The sequence below is a fragment of the Microplitis demolitor genome, chromosome 4 (assembly GCF_026212275.2).
Source record: "Microplitis demolitor isolate Queensland-Clemson2020A chromosome 4, iyMicDemo2.1a, whole genome shotgun sequence".
NCBI classification, from domain to species: Eukaryota; Metazoa; Arthropoda; class Insecta; order Hymenoptera; family Braconidae; genus Microplitis; species Microplitis demolitor.
Window position 1 is genome coordinate 664771 of NC_068548.1, and position 19883 is coordinate 684653.

The 19883-nt window shown below is 26.2% G+C and overlaps 1 protein-coding gene across 1 annotated transcript; it reads right to left on the minus strand.

The window, feature by feature from the left end:
* Positions 1 to 231: 231 nt before the first annotated feature.
* Positions 232 to 17826, minus strand: LOC103574652 (dopamine receptor 1). The gene is made up of 6 exons (XM_008554151.1): positions 17801 to 17826; positions 4214 to 4286; positions 2556 to 2865; positions 2280 to 2433; positions 1269 to 1679; positions 232 to 531 (listed from the first exon to the last, which is right to left on the minus strand). Exons 1-6 carry the CDS (start codon positions 17813 to 17815, stop codon positions 232 to 234), a joined length of 1263 nt encoding a protein of 420 aa, XP_008552373.1. The 5' UTR covers positions 17816 to 17826.
* Between the last annotated feature and the right edge of the window lie 2057 nt (positions 17827 to 19883).

Here is a 19883-nt window from a genome sequence, read left to right on the forward strand (position 1 = left end):
TTTTATATGTGCGGATATGTTATTTGCGAATTGATTGTCGTTGACATGGTCTTTTATAAATTAATTATTATTATTATTCAATAATTTTTTTTTTTTAAATAAATCCATGACAGCTACATGAGCTCGTGATATTTAAATATAGTACAGTTGGTATCTATTATGATAATATATTTAAATATTGATTTCTATATATATATATATATATATATATATTTATTTATATATTAAAATTTAAATAGAACTAACGATGGTATCACGATGGTGATTAATCTGTTGTAATCTACCTAATTGACCGACTTGACAACTGTCAGCGCTAGATCTATGACTTATATTACACTCAACAATAGACCCATTTCTTTTTTGTACAATAACCGAACGAAATTCACCGCACTCACTAGTCGATGGCTGATTACCACGTGCTCGGGCTCCTTTTGTTAGGATACGTTTAAATGCCTCACGGAATTCTGTATTAAAGATGCTATAGATTATCGGATTAAAGGCCGAGTTACTGTATCCGAGCCAGGTTAATACCTTTAATTATTATTTATATTATTATTTATTAATTAGGAAATAATTAAGATCGATACATTGATTTTTTTATTTTATTGGTAATTCAAAATTAAAAAAAAAAAAAAAGAAAAATACGAATTCAATTTTTTAAATTTTTAGTAATCGATATATCGATTAAATAAATCGATTAATCGATACATCGATTTATTGTTAGTGTATGAGATAATTTAAGATTTTTAATACTAGAAAGAAATTCGAGTTTTAAAATTTTGATTTTTGGTAATCGATATATCGATTACATAAATCGATCAATCGATACATCGAATCAATATTCGTTTTGTAAGTGATTTAAGACTTTAATACTAGAAAAAAAAATTGAGTTTAACAAGTTAGATTTTTAATCATCGATAGATCGATTAATTAAATCGATTAATCGATATATCGATTAATGTCAATTCTCGAAGTATTAAAAATTACAAGTTTCATTAAAAAAACTCGATTAAAAAATTACATACTTAAAAAAAATCGATTCTTGTTCCAACGATTAATCGATACTAAAAAAATCGATTTATCGATTAAATCGATATTTTACGAAAAAAAGTTCAATTGCATAGAATTTTATAAATTTAATATCTATCAGGTTTTTTAAATCGATTATTCGATTAAATCGATTACTCGATTAAATCGATTATTCGATTAAATCAATGTATCGATTGTATGTATTCTTCGTAATTTTATAAAATGAATTAAAAATTTACCTGAAAAGCTCGATCTGGTATACAAGTTTTGCAAAATGAAGCAACGATATTGACACAAAAAAATGGTACCCAGCATATCAAAAAAACTCCCATAATAACACCAACAGTTATTGCTGCCTTATGATCAGAAACGTGATAGGGTGATGTGGGCTTCGTTTTAGCCGGTGGCTTACTTTTAGTTTGCTCTTGATGCTGTAATTTATTTCGTGTACTCTTGGCACGAAAACTTTTCCCTAATGATGATGGCTGCGGTAATTTTGTAACCGCTCGTATACTTTTAACATGTTTCTGAGCATAACAATACAGTCGACAATATATGCTGACCATCACAACACAAGGAACGTAAAATGATATGCAGGATGATAGAACAGCGTAGGTGGGCGATAAGTCGAGAGCACAAGTTGGATATTCCTGCAACCAACAAATTTTATTTTTTTTAAATTAAATCTAAAATTCAAATTATTCATATATTTTGTATTCTCAACAACCGCTCAGTTATGCAAATAAATCCCAACTCTTTATTCACGCCCAACAATAGATTAAAAAAAAATTAAATTATGCAATTATACAATTTCATTAAATTTTTTTTAGTCAAATAAAAATAAAAAAAAATGACTAGGATTTTTGTAAAGTCGATAAAATTCCGCGTAAAATGAGTACCAACAACAATACTTTTTGATTAACTGATAATTAATCGATTAATCGATCATTAATGAGACCGCCATTGTTAATTAAATATGACCGACACCAAATATATCGATGTGGGTACTCGTTTTACTCAGAATTTCATCCTCTATGACAGAGTCTATTTTATTTTTCAAAAAAACTCAAAAAAAAAAAAAAATTTTTGAGTTTTTTTTGTCATCAGAATATATTGATGTGGGTACTCAAACTTCATGAAATTTGATTTCTTATCAACTCCTACCGGTCATTTTTCCAAAATAATTATTTATATGGACATACATGAGCAATTCATTTGCTGGGAGTAAATAAAAATAAAGAAAAACTAACTTGGAGACCATCGTTGTAGGTAGGAGATGAATTTTTCGAATCCTGGCTCTTGTGAAGACCCAGACTAATAGGAACAAACGAAACAGTACCGGCAAGAAGCCAGACAACGGCAATGCTTCCAACAGCGACTCGTCTGGTCACCCAGCGTCCATACCTTAAATTAAAACCCACAATAGCTTTTAATTAATTTCGTGAATATTATCGATTTAATAAAATTAAATTAAGGGTAAACTAAATTAATTACGTATGAATTGGATAGACTGAATTGAAATTTACCTCAGGGGATCTTTTATGTGAATATAGCGATCCAGTGATATCGCGCATAGATTTAATATCGAGGCAGTACTGCACATAACGTCAAATGCTATCCATGTGTCACAGAAACTCGGTCCGAACATCCAGTAACCCAATAGATCATTTACTCCAGCAAATGTCATCACTAAACATCCAACAAATAAATCCGCGATTGCTAATGAGGCCAAAAATAAATTTCCTATTCTTCGTAATCCTCTGTCAGTGTATATTGCCACGCATACGAGGACATTGCCGGCAACTGAGAGAAATATCAAGACAAATAGCAGGAAACCTGATGTGAAAGATAATAATAATAATTAATTGATTGAATTATTTCGGAAATTTGGAATTGGATATTTTGCTATTTTTACTTTGTTTAGTGATTTCATGATGAATTTTTCAGATAATTAGACGCTTAGGGTGGTCGTTGGAAAGGGAATTTTATTGGCTACAAGAATGGTAAGGAGGGTAAAGTGCGTAGGATTCATTGTTTCTGAGATATAGATGATACAAGTATTTGGAAATAGTTTAATTATTAATATATATTCAAAATTAGTAGTTTTGGATTTTGGTGGATTAGTGATTTCTCGGTGAGTTATTGAGATAATTGGAGGTTTAGGGTGGTCGTTGGAGAGGGAATTTAATAAGCTACAAGATTGGTAAGGAGGGTCAAGTGCGTAGGATTGATAGTTTTTGATAAATAGTCGATTAAAGTATTTGGAAAATAATAATTATACAATTTTTGACGTAATTGTTATTTTTAATGTTTATATGTTTGATATCTTGGTGAGTTTATGAGATAATTTGATACTTAGGGTGATGGTTGGAAAGGGAATTTAATAAGATACAAGAATGGTTATCATAATAATTAGGGTGGGATTGATAGTTTTGGAGATATAGTCGATAAAGTGTTTGAGAAATAACTTTATTTTTTATATATTTATTATTAATTAATTAATTAATTTAATTTAAAATTAGTATCAAAAATTCGTAGCCACCTTAATTTTGTTTTTAAGCAAAAACTACATATTTTTATGAAGAGATTAAATAATAAAGTCAAAGTGATATTTTCTGGTGAACCATATTTCAGATTTTAACTTTTTCTCTTTTTTTTATGAAGATTAATTACTTCAAGTGTATTGTATTTTTTTTTACACTACATTCTTTTTCACATGGTCAGGAGTAATTAATATATAAGATATATAGTTTTATAAAGAATAAAGGATATGAAAGAGAAAATAATTACGTTGCGGTTTTAAAAAACTTTTTTTTTTCGCGGGAGCGGGATTTTGTTTTTGTTTAATTTTTATTTATTAAATTTTTTTTTTTTTTTTTTTTGTAATAAAAATAGTTTACTAGGTCATTTTTACCCAAAATTTTTTCGGGATCAAGGAAATATATTTTTTTTTTATTTGAAAGACGAAACGTAATAAAAATTTTTATCAACAATCGGATTACAAAAAAATATATTTTCATGTTTTTAAAACAAAAAAAAAAATATCATTTTACATAAAAAACGTCGAATTGAATAACAAAACAATTGTTTGTAAAATATTTTTATAAAAAAAAAAATTTACTCGATTTTTTTTTTTGTTTATTGTGAGAATTTTTTTTTAAAATTCAAGTAAATGAAATATTACCAACGAATAACACTGAGAGCAATGATAGCGCGTCCTCTGGTAATTCCTCTTCTTCATCTTCTGTCAGGTTGCTCTGAAAAAAAAAAATCAATTTTTTAAACTTTTATTTATTTAGTAAAATAAATTTTTTATTTTCCATTTTTATCGAATATCTTTTTACGGATCCAATCTACGAAAAAATTCATAGATATCTTTTTTTTAGGAAATTTCATTCCCTACAATTTTACTTCTTTACACTTTTTTCGAATCTTTGATAGTTTGCCTAGAATTTTAATTCAAAAGCTAGTACTTCAATTTTTCAGTATCTGAGATACTCCAAAGTTTTAAATCATCGATTCTAGCCAAACTATCAGAGATAAGACAAAAATGATAAGAACAAGTTTTGTTGCAAATTTAATTTTCTACAAAAAAGGTCTCTATAATTTTTTCGTTAAACTTAATATATTACGAGTTATTGTTATTATTATTAAAAAAAAAAAAAAAAAAAAAAAAAAAAAAAAAAAAAAAGAAAATCGTAATGAGACACAAAGAAAATTAATTGCGATAGTGAACGGCTCGGGCAAATTAAAACGGTACAATGTTAAATTAGATAGAGCTACACGTCAGCGTAAAAAGTTCAAGAATTTTTTTAATTTATTTTTTCTTTGTTAATTTTTTTTTTTTTTTTTACATTTTTATTATGATAACATAAAGGACTGAGTACAATAGATTTTTTTTACTCACATTTCGTATGTGACATTATTAAAAATAATAATTGTTGTAAATAAAAATACTATACATGTTTTTTTTACAAAATAAATAAAAAAATTTATACTGAAATTTAAATATTTTTTTTTATAACGACAATAGCTCAGTAAATATTGAGTTTTAGAAAAAATTTAATGAGATCTTTTTTGTAGGAAATTTAATTAGCTATAAGATTATTTCTCGTCATTTTTGCCGTATCTTTAATAGAAACATCAGTAATTCAATTTAAAGGGAATGAAAAATATTTACGATACAAATTTAGTATTTTGATTTTGAATTTTTTTTTTTTTTCAATGCCCGTAGTAAAAAATTGTAATTACAGTGGAATTTATGATGAAATTTCCTGTTAATTGAATACCCACATCGATATATTTTGGTGAAGTCACTGTTAGCCTTCAACTCGCAGTTAATTCGCGGATCGCTCGCGGGCATGTAAGATATGAATGACTTAATTTAAAAATATTATTGTGGGTACTCATTCTACAGGGAATTTTGTATACTTTACGAAAATGAAATTCATTTAACCAAAAAAAAAAAAAAAAAAAAAAAATTAACTCTTAAAAATAAAAAATTAATAATAAAGAAAATAAAAAATTTAATTTTTTTAATTTCATATTTTTTTTCACATGTGAAGTGGTATTCGAATGTATGTTATTGACAATAGAACATATTATATTATACGGTAGATAATTAAACAGGCAATTAATTTAAACACAATACTCAATAGTAATTAAATTCTGCACCAGGAATTAATTATTTGCAGTGACAATAAAAGCAACTAATGGGCAATAAAACTAGGCATGGTACCTTTGATAATTTTTTTTTATCATGTATTTATTTTTTTAATTGACTCGTAATTTCTAATCAAAGTCTGAAAAGTAATTTTATATTTTCGCTCATCGTAATCGAATTCTCTGCTTTCATATATATATATATATATTTATATATAAGTAATATGTTACATGATAAAGCCATTCAATATCCAATATCAAGGGAGAGTAAACGTAGATTTCTTATTATCATTTTTCGCCTCAGGTAATTTTATTTTTTCTTCACTCAAAAAAAAAAAAAAATAATAAGGGCGCGAAAAAAAATTAAATCCGATGAAATATTTTAATATCATGATATTTTTTAAAACGGCCATAAGGGAAAATTTTCAGAAGTTTAAAAAAAAAAAGTTGTCATTTATAATAATTTTTTTTTACGTTTGTGTAAATGGAGAAAATTTAATAAATATATATACAAACGTGAAAAATTGTTTATTTATATTTATACTCATATATTTGTATATTTATATAAAAAGAGCTGGGTCGTGTACACAATTGTGAAAGCAAACTGTTGCTAGTTAGAGACAAAGTGTCTGCAAATACTCGACTACAATTTCTCTAACTTAGTGCTGAGATGAAAAAAAAATGATGTAGAATGTCGGGTAAATAAAAGCGTGGAAGTGGAAAAATTTCGAAAATGTGGATTTTGTCTTTTTTTTTTTTTGAGAGGCCTAAAGATAAAAATAAATATCGTAGGGCGGATGGCAGTGCAATTTCATGAAGTTTGAGTACCCACATGAGTATGTTTGGAGTTGGTGCAAAAAAAGTTAATTAATGATTAATTAATGAGTTAATTAATCATCGGCTCAAAAGATATCGTTGTGGGTACTCGTTTTACTGGAAATTCTTTCGACTACAAAGATATCCTTCTCATAATTTAGTGAAAAAATTTCTGATGGAGCAAAGTCAAAAATTAAAAAATTAAAAATCTCAAAAATTTGTATAGGAAAAGTTTATCCGAACATATTGCTGTGGGTACTCATTCCACGTGCCTCTGTCTCTGGAATACGAATTCCCAGCTAATTTTCTCCAATTCAACCTTTGAAAGAAAACCAAACAGACCTTTATCCCCATTTATAAAAATAACAACGAAATTCACTAATCCCTTAATACTACGAGCTGCAGAACAAAGAAACAAACTATAAAAATGTAAAGTTTAAGATAAAACATGTTGATAAAATACATGAAGAATTATCTGAACGTGAAAAGAAAGAGGATTTTTCGCTCAGCCTCTTTCCTTTTTTTTAAATCCGCCGTTTCGTGCGCGCGCGTAAATTTGTTGAACCAACTACTGTGTGGAATCACAGTAAAATTTTTTTTTCATTCCTCTTTTTTTCTTTTTCCATTTAATGAATTCATGCTTTTGCCTCTTTATTCATTCTCTTTACTTTGATTTTGTATTTTTCTACTTTTTGTTATTGTTATTTATTTATTTATTATTTTTTTTTTTTTTTTTGTATTTTTGTTTTACAATTTTATTGTTTTTACTATAAAATTATTGAGTTCAATTGTCTTTTGACCTATGTATAGATTTAACAAATATATATGTATATATATATATATATATATATATATATATATATATATATATATATGTATATAAATCTTTTACTGATCGATGTTTCATTTACTAGTAACTATTGTTCTCTTTTGTGCCACACCCACATCCACCCATACAATTTTTATTATTATTTTCATTGAAATATAATTATAGTAAGGGTTTAAATTAAGATAATTATCAAATTATCTAATTAATGAAAAAAAAAAAAAAAAATTGACTTGAATCGCAAAAAAAAAAATTATTCTTGATTCAAGAAACTTTTCTCAAATCAATTGATAAAATTTTTTAAATTAAAGGAAAAAAATTATTGAGTCAAATATTTTATTCTCGAATCAAGAAAATAAAATTTAAAAATCTCGGATTACAAAAAAATTATTATTGATTTAAAAAATTATATTACTCTCATTTGGCGGGAATATTTTCTTGATTTGAAAATAAAAAAATTAATTTTTAAAAAATCTTGAATGAAGAAATAAATTTTTTTTATCAAAAAATTTCTAAAAAATTTTTCTTTAATCGTAAAGCTTTTTTTTTGCGTATAAATATCAAACAATGCTAATTATCATAATTATAATTATAATTATTATTATTCAAGTTAGAATTCATTACTGCTTGTCAAGCCTCCATTTGAAAGCTTGTAGGAGTTAAACTATTCATGTCACACCGAAACTTTTCAAACAACAATGTCGCGAATTTAATGAGCTACCAAAAATTTATAATTGACAAATTTTATGACAATAAATAGTTCATAAATTTATAGAAGACACTAAAGAAAATTTAGAATCACTTAATTTAATTAAATTAAAATTTTGAACATTCTTGTGTGCGGTGACAGGATCGGGATTCGAACACTTGATACCCTAATGTCTGGATAATGGCCATGGAGATCAGTATTGATTTTATTATAGAGAGCGTATATGAATATACAGCTCAAACATTCATTATTATTATTATCATTAATTAATAAATAAAATATATAATATATATATTATATATAAATATTTAATATTAACATTTAATAAAAATTTTTTTTTACGGCCTCTTTAAATTGTTTTTCAAAATTTTTAAAAATATTTCTATTAAAATTTTTAAAAATATTTTTATTAAAATTTTTAAAAAATTTCTCAAAATTAATTAAAAAAAAAAAATTAAATTATAACGAGCAAAAAATCTTATGTTGACTTAAAACTTAAAAAAATGGTAAAAAAAAAAAAAAACTCCAAAGGCAAACAAACTTTTTGATGACAAGAAAAACATTCTCCCTTTGGGATAGGTCATGACCCTCTGGCAAGAGTATCAACACGATCCTTTGTCATACTAAAACCCGACGTCAAAAAACCTACTACACTCTCTATACATATATATGTATATAGAATATATATATATATATAGAAATAAAATGAGTAAAAAAATTTAACGTCTGATCCTTTTACTCTACCCTCAAGATCCTCGGCACCCTTTATTGAAGTTAACTTTAGCAAACTACTTAAATCAGCTATTACATTATTCAAAAATTTTAATAATTTATAATATCAAATTTAATGTCCTTTAAAAGTTTAAAAGTTCCCGCTGCAGAAATAGAATTAATCGGAAATCGCAATTTTCTAACCAATTGCTGGAACTTGTTTAGAAACTGAGTAATAGACAACTTTCCAATATCATGTAAGAATTCACTCAACTGTAGAATATCTCATATAAATTATATATGTACATATATACATATATATAAATATTTATTTGAACTTTGGAGGGGTTGAATTTATTTTCAGTTTGCTTAATTAACTTTAATTAGCTCTAGTGTCTTAATTATCGACTTTATGACAAAATTTAAAGATACCTTTTTTGTAGGAAATTTAATTCTCTACAAAATTGTATTCTTTCATTTTTTCGATATCTGTCATAGTTTGGACAGAATAATTAATTTTGTAAATGGATATTTTTGTCGGGTTGCCGTCGACCGAAATTAGGTTTTTTTTTTTTTTAATTTTTTCGGTAATTTGGAGTTTATTGGAAATTTTTAAGTAAAGTAAAGTTGAGGGGTATAATGGATCATATAAAAAAAAGGAATAAATTAAAAACAGTTTTAATTAAATATAAAACGAAGTTTAAATATCAACAAAAAATTCTTTCCTAACTTTACCGTGGAAAAAAAGTCAACGAAAACTGAAACTCATTTTCTTAAAAAAAAAAAAATTTTAATTAACGCCTCTCATTACTTGTTACTTGTAAAATAAAATCTACTGGCTCAAGTTATCGAGGCGTCGCAAATTTAAAGTTAGACGATAGAAACCACGTTGCCATTACCGCCATTAAGCTGAGAGTAAAAACGCAAGTGCCGAGTGGAAAAAAATAAAAATCTACTGGTTCGGAAAAAATAAAAAAAATATATAACATAAAAAATAATAATAATAAAATAAATAGAGTAATTCTGTAAATTAGTCACGCAATTTTATTTTATTTTCATGTCTCCGGAAATTGAATTTTACAAGTGCTATTTTTTAACGAACGTATGTTGGAGTTTTATTGTTTTTACTGTAATGAAAAGAAAGTGGGCCAATATGGGACCATTTAGTGACCTAATAATTTCGTATTGTTCAAAATTTCAACTTTTTCTTTGGTAAAAATTTTTAGTTGATTTTTAAAATCAAAATATCTTCGAAAATATTACAGTTATGGAAAATATTAATGAATACTTTTTTATGGGAAATTTAATTTCCTACAAAAAAGTACTCAAGTAATTTTCCCATAAAGTTGAAATTTTGAAAGTTATGGTGGTTCAAAGTTATTTCTTTATTTCAAATTTTGATAGGAATTTTTCTTTGACTTTTAAAATCAAAATATCTTTGAAAATATCACAGTTACGAAAATTATTAAAGAATACTTTTTTACAGGAAATTTAATTTTCTACAACTTTGCTCCTTTGCATTTTTATCATATCTCCAATAGTTTAGCTAGAAATTAAATTCAATCGAAAAAAAATTTTGCAATTGATTTTTGTACCCCGGGATTTATTTTTTTGTAACCTGATATTTTTTTATAAAAAGCAGGATTTAATTTTTTTTTCTCATAACTATATATTTATAGCATATATGAAAGACCTGGAGATTACGTAATAAAATATGCATAGAATTGTTTCATGAAAATGAGGAAAAAGATTTAAACGAGTAACGAAATATCCGATATTATGTTTTCAGGCGAAAATTTTACGTCTCTTTTAACTTTTTTAAATAGAAAAATAAAAAAATAAAAATAATATATATGAGAGAAAGAAAAAGTACATGTAAGAGATAAAACAGAAGTGGGTTGGGTTGGAAAATAGTTAATAATGTATGAAAAAACGACTGAGAGTAGTGAGAGGGAAGTTGAATTTTTTATAAAATTTTTTTTTTCTATTTTTATTTGAGTTTAAAAAGTGTGTCTTATTTTTTGTTACTGAAAGAGTAATAGATCTTGTGGTTTATTGAATTGTAAGTGATATAAAGTGTGGAATAATTTAGTTGGACGGTCTTAGGAATTGTTGAATAAAAAGGTTTCAAGTCTTGAATTTTAAAGTTATATTTTTTTTTTTAAAGATAATTCGGTGTTAAATAAATTCTTTTGTTATTTAATATTTATGGGGGTCGAAGTGATGGAATTTTAAAGCTGATGGTGTGCTAACTTATTTACTTATTGCGGGAAAAGTTTTATTTTCAGTGAGGGAAATTTTGATTTTTGAGAAGGGAGTGAACTTTGTATTTTTTGGGTGATTTTCCTTGATGTCCGTATAATTCCGAGGGAAATAGTGTGTAAGTTAATTGATTATTAAGATTTATTAGTAGAGAAAAAAATGATTGAAAATGAATATGATGAAAATTTTAATTTTCGTTAATTGATTAATTGAAATTTTCTTGAAGAATCAATTTTTTTTTGATAAATTAAATCCATTGACCTTAAAGTCCATTAAATTCTGAGTAAAATGGTCTATGAGTTTATTGATTTTGTTCAATAAATAGCCAAGAAAAAAATTATTGAAAATAAATTTAAAAATAATGCAAAAAAAATTTTTATTTTCTTTAATTGATTAATTGAAATTTTCTTGAAGAATCAATTTTTTTTTGATAAATTAAATTCATTGGCCTTAAAGTCCATTAAATTCTGAGTAAAATGGTCTATGAGTTTATTGATTTTATTCAATAAATAGCCAAGAAAAAAATTATTGAAAATAAATTTAAAAATAATGCGAAAAAAATTTTAATTTTCTTTAATTGATTAATTGAAATTTTCTTGAAGAATCAATTTTTTTTTGATAAATTAAATTCATTGACCTTAAAGTCCATTAAATTCTGAGTAAAATGGTCTATGAGTTTATTGATTTTGTTCAATAAATAGCCGCGAAAAAAAATTATTGAAAATAAATTTTAAAATAATGCGAAAAAAATTTTAATTTTCTTTAATTGATTAATTGAAATTTTCTTGAAGAATCAATTTTTTTTTGATAAATTAAATTCATTGAGCTTAAAGTCCATTAAATTTTGAGTAAAATGGTCTATGAGTTTATTGATTTTGTTCAATAAATAGCCGCGATAAAAATTATTGAAAATAAATTTAAAAATAATGCGAAAAAAATTTTAATTTTCTTTAATTGATTAATTGAAATTTTCTTGGAGAATTAATTTTTTTTCGATAAATGAAATTTGTTGAGTTTGAAGTACGTTAAATTCTGAGTACAATGGTGCATGATTAAATGAATCTTAACGAATAAGAACTAACTAAAATAATTAATGAAAACAAATTTTAAATTGAAAAAAAAAAAAAAAAAAAAAAAAAAAAAAAAATGTAACAATATTTTGTTTTAATAAAATAAATAGATTTTATTTAAGATATTTTTCTTTCACTTGAAAACCTTATGCTTGGATACTCAGTTCTGCATAAATAAATAACCGTTTACTAAATACGTTTCAATAACTCGATTCCATTCATTTTTTTACTATAAAAAAAATGGAACCGCTGGTGAATAAATAAATCGAGTAAAATGAAATCAACTTAAATCAAACCCAAGCATTTCATAAATAAATAAAAAATTTATATAAAGTTTGTTATTAAACTTGCACTCATAAAAAAAAAAACAGATGAATAATAAAAAATTTTTTAATATCTAAAATTTAAATACTGGCTTAATTATTGAGTTTATGAAAAATATGAAAGATATCTTTTTTATAGAGAATTTAATTTCCTATCAAATTATTCCTTTTCATTTTTGCCGTATCTCTGATAATTAACCCACAAATTCAATTAAAACTTTCCTAAAACATAAATTTTTAATTAGTCGAAAATAAATTTATTATCCATGACTTTGAATCGCAATTACTCCTAAACCATTGAATGTACGTAAAAATCACATGAGACATTTTTTATAGAAAATTAAATTTCCTACAAAATCATTTCTTATACTTTTAGCTCTATCTTCAATAGTTCGTCCAGAATTTAAATTTTTAGCAAAAAAGTCAAAATTTCACTCGAAGTATCCGAAAAAAAAAAAAAAATTCGTCTCAATTTAAATAATAGACATTCTAATTTCTAGATAAGCCATCTCATTAAATCCTCTTGTTAAACAGTCGCGCTAAAGTTTCTCAATTACTCCCATTGTCTCGTAAAAAATAAAATAAATAAATAAAAAAATAAAAAGCGCAGAATTTAAAAAATAAGCGGGAAAAAATTCAAATCCAGTTAAATGCATAATTAAAAAAAATAATAGGATATAAATTGAAAGATAAAACGAGAGAAGAGGTAATAATGAAGTTAACGAAATTATAGTGGCAATTCACTCATTGATTTGTTTGTTATATCATCAATTCATCATCGATCAAAATTCTATTCATTATTATCATGATGATGTAGATTTTATGCTCGCAGATTTATAGATTGATAGCATATATATGAATATATGTATGTATTAATATAAGCACAAGTGCTACTAGATAGAGAGAGAGAGAGAGAGAGAGAGAGAGATTTCTGTAGATATAATTTACAGAGATAGAAATAGGAAGATAGAAATAGGTGGATAGATAATTAAATCTCATGCGACCTGAACAGAGCACGTATCTCCGCGACGCTAATTGGATAGTTAATTCCACCGAATGCTTGGATAAATGGTCAGCTCGTGGATATGCCATTTATATAAATTCTATTTTACTATATATGTATGCATGTATTTATAAATATATGAGGATGTGGAAAAAAAATTAATGGAGTGTTGATAAATTTTTTTTTTATTTAGAGGGGTGGGGCAAAATGGGCCTCGAAAATTTTACAATCACTTTTATAGATAATTGGGCATTATTTTGAATTTTTTTTACTTTAGGTGTCCGAGTTGCCCCTCTATTTATTTATTTATAAGATAGAGGAATGGACTATGGTTTTTTTTGGCTATGAGGAACAAGAATTTATTTTTTTGAATTTAATCAGTGAAGAAAAAAGAATAATGATATTAATAATGATGGATTTTTGAATTTTGGAAAAATTGAAATAATGGATGAACTATGGGAGATAGGATGAAAATGCATAGGAGCAAATTTGAAGAAAATTAAATTTGGAATCGAAATGTATCAGCTCGATTTTTTGATAAATTTGATATTTTGAGAGTTATTTTGAATTTAAGATTTAGTTTTTTGTAGCGAAGTGGAAATAGTAAATTTGGACATTATTTTGATTTTATCTGGGAAACTATCGATTCTATGGATATTTTTGAAAAGAGTGATTTTGTAGCTTATGAAATTTCCGTTCTAACGAGCTCTAAAAAGCCCAATTATCTCAAAAATGGTTTGAGATATTAATAAAATGAATTTTTTGCACAATAATTATTTCAAAAATCATAAAAACTACTTCAAAAACTTTTTTGGATTATATCTCAAAAACTATCAATCCTACGGACTTTTTTATAATGACCAATCTTGTAGCTTATTAAATTTCCTTTCTAACGACCCCTAAAACGTTCAATTATCTCAAAAATTCACCGAGAAATCACTAATTAAAGAAAACTTCAAAATTTCTTATTATAAAAATTTTTTTCTACTTTTATCGACTCTACCTCCGAAACTATCGATCTCACGCACTAGTTCACAATAATCGATTTTATAGCTTATCAAATTCCCTTTCTAACCACTGCCCTAAATATATAATTATGTCAATAGTTCACCCAGGTATCAATTATATATATAATTATTTCCTGTGAAAATAAAAAATTTCCTATAAATATATATTTATATATATATATAAACAGTATCTCATTTTATCTCAGGATTACTTTTATACACAAATATTTAATATCATAAAGTATTTTTTATTTTCATTAAAATTCATCTCTATATGAAAATTTATTAATTCACTGGCTTTATTTTTAAATCCGTGTTATTTAATGGGGATTTATTTTATTTTGAAGTGATGAGTAATCGAGTTGTTAATAAAACTGTGATAATAATAATAACGATCACTAAAATAATAATAATTAGCGAAACTATAGATAATTAACCACAATAATAATAAAATAAATGAACCCACTGAGAAATAAAATAAATCCCAAGATCAATTACACCGAGACAAAATAAATTTCCTCAATTTTTTTCTTTCATTGCTTTTGCCACCCACCCCACCCCACCCAAGCATTATTACATTTGGTATATATGTCGACCACAATCTCTTAAATTATCCAACACTTAAATAAATTTGTGGATTACATGGGGTATGGATTTGAAAGCAACAACCAACAACTTGACAATCTAGCCAACGAACCGACGAACCAACGAATGAACGAACGAACTAACCAACAACTTGAAACCACATATCCACTGATTTAATTGTCTATCCATCGCACATTGTTGACAATTGGAAAACAATTCTCAACAGGATTTCCATTATTCAATTATATGTATGTCGTTTCTCTCAACAAACTTGTCCGCTTCCATATTCTATTCATACAAATATCCTCTGTCGCATTATATTACCTGTCAATACACTTTACTTGTCCGCACTATAATATACTTGTTTTATATTTATAAGTATATTTTCAAATATCAATATCAGTACACTGTTACGTCAGTACTCTAGATTAAAATTTTTTTTTTTTTGATTGAAAAAAAAAAGGGAATTTTTTTATGTAAGTGCTTTGAGGGTAAAAGTTGCTTAGGAAGTAAAAAATAAATTTTAATTATGGAGTAGAAAAAAAAATTTGAGTGGGTCTCGAACCCGCGACCTCACGGTTTCAAAACATGGAGAAGTTTCATGTGGTTGCAGAAAGAGAATTTAATTTTTGACTTTAATTATTTTCGCTGGGGATTTATATATATGGAGGCGAAGTAGTGGTCGGAAGAGGATGTGGTTTGGGGTAAGGTGGACATTTTTTTTTGAGGACATTAAATTGAAAGAAATAATTTATTGAAGATTTATTGGATTTGTATGGAAAAGCGCAAATAATGGATAAACTATCAAAGATATGATGAAAATGTATAGAAATAAATTTGGAGAGAATTACATTTTCTATAAGATTGTATGGTTTGCATTTTTATGTAAGTTTGATAGTTTGAGAGTTATTTGCGATTGAAAATTAAATTTAATTGGAGCTCATTAGAAAAAGTGATTTTCAAAAATTTCTGATGATTCTTTTGGTCATATCTTCAAAACTATCAATTCTACGCAGTTTTTTATAATAAATGATCGTGTAGCTGATAAAATTTCCTTTCCAACAACCACCCATGACGTCCAATTATCTCAAAAACTGGCCAAGAAATTACTAGTCAAAGTAGATTCAAAATCTTAAATTATAAATACATAAATAATCAAATTATTTTTCAAACTCTTTATCGACTATATCTCCAAAACGATCAATCCCACCCTAATTATCATGATAACCATTCTTGTAGCTTATTAAATTCCCTTTCCGACCATCACCCTAAGTATCTAATTATCTCATAAACTCACCAAGATATCAACCATATAAACATTAAAAATAATAATTACGTCAAAAATTGTATAATTATTATTTTCCAAACACTTTAATCGACTATTTATCAAAAACTATCAATCCTACGCACTCGACCCTCCTTACCAATCTTGTAGCTTATTAAATTCCCTCTCTAACGACCACCCTAAACCTCCAATTATCTCAATAACTCACCGAGAAATCACTGATCCACCAAAATCCAAAACTACTAATTTTGAATATATATTAATAATTAAATTATTTCCAAACACTTGTATCGGCTATATCTCAGAAACAATGAATCCCACGCACTTTACCCTCCTTACCATTCTTGTAGCCCATAAAATTTCCTTTCCAACGACCACCCCAAGCATCTAATTATCGCAAAAATTCATCATGATATCATTAATCAAAAAGAAATTAATATTTCAACCTCTAAATTTTCAAACTCATTTTTTAATAAATATAAATATATAATTAATGAGGCCATCATTACTTATGATCATTATCATAAATAATAAGTGTTATACATTAATACACATATTTATGATAATTTTGTATATTATACAAGCACACCTAAGTCTTTTCAACCGTCGGAACCTGTTGCCGTTCATTTTAAACGAGAGCGTCAACGACTCAACATATATTTTATACTGTTTCATATATTTTACACTCAGTACAATCTTATTTAGATAATAATTCTCAAACTTGAGTATTTAATCTCAAAATTATCTCTAGACACTTAAAAAAAATAATTTTAATTTAATTTAATAAATAAATAAATTTTAGCTGAAAGTAAAAAAATAAAAAAACGCAAAATTAAATTTAAAAATAATAAAGTTTATTTATACATGTTTACTTTTTATCAAACTACAATATATATACATATTTATGTAATCAACTATGAGGTGAGTATAAATTTAATTAAACTTTAATAAATAAAATTTAATTAATTTTCTTTTTTTTTTTTTTAATTTATTATTATTTTCATATAAAGTTTGATGTATTTGACGGAATGAAAAAAATATGACTTGTGACAAAAAATTTGAGTAATTGAAAATTTAAAAAAATTAAATTTCAAATTTTTTTTTGAACTGCAAGAAATTAAAATTTTTTGAAAAAAATTTTCTACGGTTTGAAAAATGAAAATTTTTAATTTTTCAGAGAAAAAAATTTTTGAAATGTTTTTCATTCGACTAAATTGAAAAAAAAGATATCAGTAAATTTTGAAAAAAAAAAATTTATTTCCAATAAATTTAATCACTCAAAATTTCAATTTCCACTTGAAAAAAAAATTCCATTTTCAAAATAAAAAAATCTGTTATCAAATAAAAAATTTCAAAATTAATTTTTCTAAATACTCAAAAATTCCACTTACATGAAAAAAAAAAAAAGAAAATTTATTAATAAACATTCAAACGTGCATATAAAAAAAAAATCACTATCACTAAAAATATCATAAAAAAAAAAAAGTAACTTTGACTCGTGGGTGCGCTCACCTGGGCTAGAATCATGACGTGCGGCAGCTGGCGCGCCTCGCCGCGCACTGACTGACCGCTCCGCACCCCGAGCATCACTCCCACCCTTAAAACCAAACCCTCTGCCACCAGCGCCCTCAGTACTCCCTATCTTCACATCCTTCCCCACTCTCCCATAACTTTTCTCACCCTTTCATCCCCTTACTCTTACCCACCCCCTCCTTCCCCACCCAACCCCCACCCTTCCTCCATTCCCCCAACCCTCAACCCCTTCAACGTTACTAGTTCCCAAGTAACTTGCAAGTGATCATCTCATGCCCCTCCCCCCCCACTCCTCCCCTATATCCTGGCGCCCAATTCATATTTTTTTCCGAATGTTTTCAATTAACCGAAGAAATTAAATTTTTTTGTGTTGATTGGAGCGCAAACATGTAAATTGGAGGATACAAGTGTGAAGGCCTTGTCTGAGGTACAGAGTGTCATAATAAGGGAGTAAAAGGGGTGAGTGAACATGACTCGTGGGAAATATGTGATAATCCAACGGATTGAGTCTCTATTCCATTAATGAAATAATCACGTAATTTCCCGAACACTATTCGCTATATATAAATTTATATATATATATATATATATATATATATATATATATATATATGTATATATATAGATGTATATATGTATGAGAAGGGGAGGGGATGAAAATGTATAACAATGTTGATAGGTGAATTCATGGGTGTAATTTATTGAACGAGGGTATGGAGAACAAGTTTATTGTCGTGTTTCGTTTTATGTTTATTAATTATAAATAAAAATAGTAAATTGTTAATTGCCAGACAATTTATGGTATGAGAAACGGAGCGGAAGTGAGCCATTACTCGTGAGAAATTTATTTTTTTTTCCGAAGGGGTCAGGAGGACAAAGCGGGAAGTTTTGAATTTTTGGCGGGAAAATTTTTATTTTGAAATTGAATTTTTAAGGGGCGGTTTTTGATAATTTAAAAAAAATGGAAAAGTTAGAAATGGGGTAAAATGGGTCATAAGAATTTTAATTTGAAAATTTTTGGCGCCAAATTATCGATTTTTTTCACAAACTATAACAAAGTCCATATAAATGTGTTTGAAATAATTAGTGGTAAGAAAAAGGCGGGGATGATATATTTGAATTGTTTTTATGAAAAAGTATAATTGGGGACAAGTTCGTGTTAGAAATACTAAAGATATGACAAAAATGTACTAGGATTATCTTGTGGGGAATTTAATTTAGGATAACATTGTTAGAATACATATTTTGAGTATCTTGAATACTTTAAGAGTAATTTAAGTCCGTAGTTACAACTGCAATAGTGCTAAGAATTTTCGGTTCAAAATTTCAAACTAAAATAATTAAATTATTTTAAAAATTAAATTAATTTTTACTTAAAAAACGGCAACAGCGAAAGCCATTTACTCTTTTACAATTTTCAGTTTTCACAGAATAGATCCAAAAAAAAAAATTTCGATATTTTTTTTATATTTAATACCCGCCGGGGATTCGAACCCTCGACCTCGGGATCACAGAAAAAATTTTCACAGTTGAGTAGATGGGTATAAAAATATGTCCGTTTGGAAAATAAATAATCAGACACTACGTGATCATCTATTATAACAAATATAGAATAATGATATATATTAATAATAATATTGCCATAAGGTATATTAATATTTACAAAGGTGTTTAATTATTATAATTAACCTGGGTAAATTCCATTGATCCTCATTTTATAATGTACTAATGGTTAATAATGTTTTGTTAATTATCGTTATGTCCAACGTAAATTATATTACATGTACTTGTATATTTTAATTACTTTTAATAACGTGGGTAATTAATTTGATAATTATTAACCGATTTTTTTAAAAAATTTAAACTGTGAAATGGGGATCAAAATTTCGATAGCAGGAAAAAAAGTCTAGTTCTTGGATAAAAAAAAATATAGTATGGAAGAACCGCGAACTCGCGATTGATCGCGTCTTGAATTACGACCTATAAAACCGTTTATTCAAATTAATTAAGAGTTTTTAAGCGGAAAAAACCTCTACATTTTATGTAACGGTTAATTATTATA

Excerpts from the sequence above, each read along its gene's own strand:
- LOC103574652 (XM_008554151.1), bottom strand. Across the intron at positions 1,680-2,279 it reads CCTACAACGATGGTCTCCAA|GAATATCCAACTTGTGCTCT; the intron begins GTTAGTTTTTCT and ends TGTTGGTTGCAG. Across the intron at positions 532-1,268 it reads TACCAGATCGAGCTTTTCAG|GTATTAACCTGGCTCGGATA; the intron begins GTAAATTTTTAA and ends TAATAATTAAAG.